The sequence below is a fragment of the Equus asinus genome, chromosome 22 (genome assembly GCF_041296235.1).
Source record: "Equus asinus isolate D_3611 breed Donkey chromosome 22, EquAss-T2T_v2, whole genome shotgun sequence".
NCBI classification, from domain to species: Eukaryota; Metazoa; Chordata; class Mammalia; order Perissodactyla; family Equidae; genus Equus; species Equus asinus.
Window position 1 is genome coordinate 55581536 of NC_091811.1, and position 6037 is coordinate 55587572.

Below are 6037 nucleotides of genomic sequence, written 5' to 3' on the forward strand. Positions count from 1 at the left end.
GGGATGAGGACCCTCCAGCCCAATGCTCGGCTGTGCTTCTCTTCGCTAATATGCGCCCCTGTCCCCCACCCTCAGTCTTATCCAGGCTTCTTGATCTATCTTTCTGCTTGGCTGTGGGGGCTGCTGGGATCACCACAGCACGCGGCCTCTAATTAAACTAATTAATCATGCCTGCTCCTTTATGCGGCATCCTTACTGTTCCCCAAGCACTGTACTGAGGCAGGAGGAGACTGAGGCCCAGCACGAAGGACCCCTGTGGACTCCAGGCCCCTCTTTCTTGGCCTGCAGTGGCGTTTGTTTCCTTTTCTGCAAAGCTTTGTCATTAGCACTTTTATCTGTCCTTACCTGCATCTGTGCTGCCCACCCACGTATGATTTAGCACCCAGAATGGGAGAGAATGGGAGTTTTTCTGCCACCAGAAAAGTGATGCTTTCCTGCCTTCTGCTTCTGAGGCCTTTATAAACCCTGAGGAGGGGGACAGGGTCATTGTAATGGAGCTGAAGAGGCCGCATTGCTTTCCCAGAGCTAAACCCGGTGAGGGAGGAAGACAGGAGTGTGGCTTGGAGCCCTATTCACTTGTAATTCTAAGGGCCTCCGTGCCCCGGGAACTGAATGAAGAGGCACAGGGTGTCACAGCTATGCCCTACCTGAGGTTCTCATCTCCTGGCCGCTTCTCTTCCAGGTGGTGGAGGAGTCCTCCTTCCTGACTCTGGACATGCTAGAGTCCTGCTTCCCTTATGTCCTGCTTCGAAATGCCTATCGGGAGGTGTCCCGGGCCTTCCACCTGAACCGAGTGCCAGCCAGTACCCACTGAAGCGCCTTTTGGACCTACCTAAACCCAGCCAAGCTGGAAGCTGTGGCCATTTTCTCAAGGGGCGGGAACGGGGTGGGGTCAGGAGCCAGAGCTGATGAACAGGCATGTGGAGGAACAGTCCAGGGCTGAGAAATCACAGGGAAGTGAGGCAGGCTAGGGGCGTGGAGGACCGTTTATGGAAAACCTTAGGGGATTGGGGCCATGCGTATGGATTTTTACAATGAAAAGAATGAGTGACATGCAAGTATGTTTTCTATCTTCTAGTGATTGGAGTGTGAGCTCTGGCATGGGTCTCTCCGACCTTCGTCACTATTCTGGGATGATGCTGGCAGGCAGAGATGATCAATCATCATATTAAACCATAATGAGCTTATAATCTTCCCACTGGAGCTGCTATTGTCTCCTGCACATTCATTAGGACGATTATCTCCTTTCTTCCTTTTCCAAATGTGTTCGGCAAACATTCAGCCTGCTCCTGCTGCAACGTAGTGGCAAAGGAGCCCCTTTTTTCCTTTGTGGGGGCTCTTTCAGGAGTCGTGGGTCTCTTCCTCTGCCTCCAGCTCTACTGCCTGCAGGGGCAATGAGACGTGCTCTTGAGAGATTCTCACTGGCCCCAACCCACTTACCTGCTCTACCACACCTGGTGGGTAACAGTAAGTTCTCCCATCTGTCTAACGTGAACCTCTCCTGCTTTTTCCTTGACATCACCACAACCCAGAGCAGAGGGTCAGTCTGGGTAATTCTAGGTCACACAACAACTGATTGGACCAGAATCATGTGGGTTTCCCTTCCAGACCTTTTGGGCTATTCTCCCTTCTATCTGGAGGGACTAGTTTAACCCAAATCCCCCAGTCATCCTAGGTACAGCTGTTGCTCCAGGCAGGGATTTCTCTTCTAGATCTTAAATTTCATAGACCTCATTAGGTTATAGGGCTCTAAGAGTGGGTATACTTGAGAGAGTACAAGCTGTTTCAACTTAGCCCTTTTCTGCACTAATTAGAATTTCAAGTGTCACAAAGCCTAGGGGCATTCAAGATAGCACTAAGCTAGGTTTAGTTAACTCCATGGCAGGAAACAATGGCCCCTATCCATCATTGCTGTGCACCCACTGCCAAGGAGGACTGGAGCAACGGTCATATATGTCCATACTTCCACGATAGAAGGGAAGCGATTGTTGGTTTTCAGCAAAACCATTCGGCCTTCATTAAAGTTATTTGATACCTGTTTTTGGATTTTATGTGTGTGTTTGATCTTTATTTCTTGAGACCCAGGCTTAGGCAATACTTTTTTAACTTGACACCCATAATCAATGCACAAGTTTTTCTTAGCAACAACTCTCTGCTTTTTAGGACAGAAGCAACAGAGGATCCTGCTTCACGCATCAGCTAATTGTCCTTGCTTGCTGTGGAAAGCACATTACGTTCTAAGGAGTGATTCAGGGTCAGGCCTGCTGAGATGGAGGAGGGCAAAGTTGATGAGGAAGAGAAGGCTCAGAAGTATCTGAACAACTACTCATACCCTTATATCTCTGCTGGGAGCTGCTTCTTCAGGAGATGGAGACCCTTTTTCCATCTGCATGTAGAACCACTTAAGAGGAGCCTCCCAGAGGACAGCAAGACAAGTGCTGCAGGGGAATAGAGGGCAGACATAATACCTTTTTTTAATTACAATTTTTATTGAGATAGTTGATCCACATGCACTTGTGAGAAATAATACAGAGAGATCCTGTGTACCTTTACCAGGTTCCCTCAATGGTAACATCTTCCAGACTACAGCATACTGTCATTACCGGGATATTGGCAGTGACACGAACCGCTGATCTGTTTCAGGTTTCCCGGGTTTCGCCTAGACTCATTTCTCTGTGTGTGTCTAGTTCTGTGCAGCTTTATCACATGCAGGTTCGTGCGTCTGCCGCCACGGCCAAGGTACAGAAGGATCCCTCATGTTGCTCTTTTATAACTACACCCACTTCCCTTCCGCAGCCCCCTTCCCCTCTCCTAACCCCGGCAACACAAATCTGTTCTCCTTTTCTAAAATGTTGTCATTTGACATAGTATCTTTTTATAAACATATAATTACACACACCCTTCTCCATCACATATACTTTTTCAAAGTGCTCTCACATGACAATTCTGCAAGGTAGCCAGGGAAGGCTTCCCTATCGCAGGCCAGTAAACAGATCCAGAAATGTTAGATGACTAAGGAAGGCCACATGTTTAGCAGTGCATCTAGAGCTGGGACCCACATCTGACAGTGGGCCCTAGACCTTTTCTACCCGACCAGACCACCTCTTCATCTGGGAGGACTTCATTGTTAGAATTCAGAGACCCTAGAACAAGCAAAAATGGGAGAAGGTGAGGACACGATGGCCTTCACCTGAAACAAAAGGTGTGTGTGGAGAGGTGAGGGGAAGATGAGGTAGCAGGACCCATCAGCATTTTAGGCAGTTTGCTTCCTCTGCCAGGAGGGTTTCTGGCCTCTAACAGCCTGGCACACAAGCAATTATGAACTGCTTTCTGCTCTCAGATCCCCAGCTCGCTTTGTTTAGACCTGAAGCCAAATGTGGAATGAATATCAGGGAGAAATTCTGACCCCGATTGTTTTGTCTTGCAGGCAGAAAGTGGGTTCTAGCCTCAGCATTTTCATTAACGCAGCATTTTCGTTAAAATCTCCATTAACTTGTTGTCGGCAATGAGATGGCGTTATCCCTCCCACCAGGCCTGGGGCGAGATGTTTGCAGGGGAGCTCCCTTTCCCTTGGCCAGGAAAAACAGTGCTTCCCCACTCTGCTGTGCAGCCTAGGGGGCAGGCGAGGGCAGCCTCCAGGTGCAGTGTGGCCGGGGCCTGGCCGAGGGGATCTTCCCCTTTGGCACTTGGCCTGGGAGGTAGAGAACAACTGTGGTTCGAGCCCCAGGACCCAGGAGGGAGGGCTGTCCCAGGTAGGAACAAGACTGCCTTAACCTTAGGTCCTCATGCCTGTATCAGTTCTTCTCCAGCAAAGTTTGACTTTGAGAAGAAGCTGGCACATGGTTGAAACGCACTCAGGCGGTCGGGGGCAGAGTGTTCTTCCAGCCCTCCTCCCCACAGGGCCTCCTGCTCCTCCTAAGTACCTGTCATCAAAGGAGATGAAGATGAATCCCCCCTCAGCCCCCACACCTCAATGAGTTGTCAAGTCCTCTCCCTCCCACCTGAACAGGAAGCAGGAGCAGCAGGCCAGGCTGCAGGTTGAGGAAGTCAGAAGTGAACTTGAGCTGAGTTTGCAGCTCTGGAGGGATTGAGGAGCAGGCTTTTCTCTTGTCACTTTGGAGGGAGAGAATTGTGAGGCCGCCCCTTTAAATAGCATTCCCGTAGGAGGCAGATCACATCCATCCGTCACTGCTGCCAAAGCATCATTTTTGGTCTCTATCAAACTCAAAGCTTGTTGGAAGGGACTGTGGGGTTACCGGAGTGAGGAGGCAGGGTCTCCAAGGGGAGGGGCAGTTTGGAAGGTGAAGAGCAGAGGAATGAGGTTGGACAGAAGGAGCCTGGGAAAAGTGGGGGTGGGGGACAAGAGGAGAAGACGAGGATAGAAGAACAGACTTTTGAGCTGATGAACGGAGCAGACATTCCCTGTTCTTATCTCTCCGGAGGTAGGGCAAGGCAGAAATGGGGCTGGATTGCAAGAAGAGGAAGGAGGTTGAGGTTAAACACCAGGACTAGTGACTAAAGAGAGCCACAGAATGGAAAAGCACTACAAAAACGTTAGGAGGCGTGGCCCTGGCTTCGTGGCTTACTCTCTGTGGGATCATGTAATTTTTCTAGGCTCAGCTTTCCCTTCGTTAAATGAAGGGCGGTAGACTAGATGGACTCTAAAGTCTCTTTCACAAATAACTTTGTTGAGGGGTGAATTTTCCCTTCCTTAAAATGGGTTAGGAATTGGGGGCCTGGGAGAGCAGGGGTGGGACATTCCACTGTGTTGACAAGAAATGTTTTCCCGCCTCTTTCCCACCTCTTCTGGTTGAAATACCAGACTAATTTGAGAATCCCCTTAGTGCTAATCTTAATTTCCTCATTAGAGCTCTTTAGCTCTAATCCTAATTTGCAATTCTTTTGTCGTTTCCAGCCCATTCTCTTTCAGTTGATAAAAGAGGCGATTGCTCTCAAGTTTTGAGAACTGGATGGTGTGGGAGTCTGACTGGGGTCTCTCAGATTCAGCTCTGCTTGGCCGGGACCGTTCTGGCGAGGAGGGGAAAGGGCACGTGTGCTGAAGTTAGAAGGACAGGGAGGGAGAAGGCTCAGTATTCTTTCCGCTTCTTCTCCATCTCTGACTCTGCCATCTCCTGCTGCCTTTACATCCTGCGGGCTGGTTCTGCTGATACTTTTCTGCCAGATCTAAAGGCCTGAGCTAACCTAACTGCCTAAAAAGCAGTTCTTTCGTGTTGGAAGTCTACACCCCGCCACTTCACTTCTGCTCTTTTCTCCTCCGTTGCCTGGGAAGGGGCAGCCTCCACCTGCTATTTAGAACCGCGTAAAACCTTTGCCTGATTACCTTTCCTTCCAGTCTCCAGAGTTCTTGAAATTAGAACTCACAGCCTGGGATCCTGGATCAGTGGCCTGTTTTGGATCCAGCAGTTAGTGAATACATCTCCACTTTCTGTGGACAAGATTTCCCGCAGTGCACAAGTGGGTGGTCATTAAGGAGGAGAACAATTCGAAGGAATCCTAAGGGACTTCCTGCCAGAGTCCCAGGTAGGACTCAGTTGGATGGGAGAGGCTTTGCTCTGTTGCAAGGTCTGGAGTTCCAATTCCAGTTCATTCATTCTACCAACGTTTTAAGCAATAGGCTGTTTTGTGCCTGCCCTTTAGCCTTCAGATTTCTTTCACCGAAGACAGAATAAGAAGAAATAAACTGGACCGGCTACAGGAGGGGTTGAGATGAGATACTGGAAATGACTTCCTGGCCCCAATGAAGTTACATATAGTCAGTGAAGTGTCTGCTGCCTGCTCTGGTGGATTCTCTCTGGAAAGCTATAAGCTTGGGAGAAACTCCCACGGGCCAGGGGGCTTGTTAGAGGCTCCAGGGGAAGGCCACGGCGATGGAGACATGTCAGGACCCCTCAGCCACGGGAACTGAGGAGGGGAGTGGGGTGCCACGGCAACTCAGAGCAGAGCCTGAACTTTTCCCTGCAGAGGCAGGAGCACAAGCGTGAGGGTCTGGGCTGGGCTGGGATCTGATGGCGGGTGG

At 50.0% G+C, this 6037-nt stretch overlaps 1 protein-coding gene across 1 annotated transcript in view; it reads left to right on the forward strand.

Annotated features, from left to right (window-relative positions):
* NCKAP1L (NCK associated protein 1 like) overlaps positions 1-2046 on the forward strand; it is a 40608-nt gene extending 38562 nt beyond the window's left edge. Inside the window, exon 31 of the mRNA XM_014836675.3 lies at positions 683-2046. Coding sequence (XP_014692161.3) covers positions 683-814 — 132 coding nt within the window. The 3' untranslated portion in view covers positions 815-2046. The remainder of the gene's footprint in view (positions 1-682) is intronic.
* The last annotated feature ends 3991 nt before the right edge of the window (positions 2047-6037 follow it).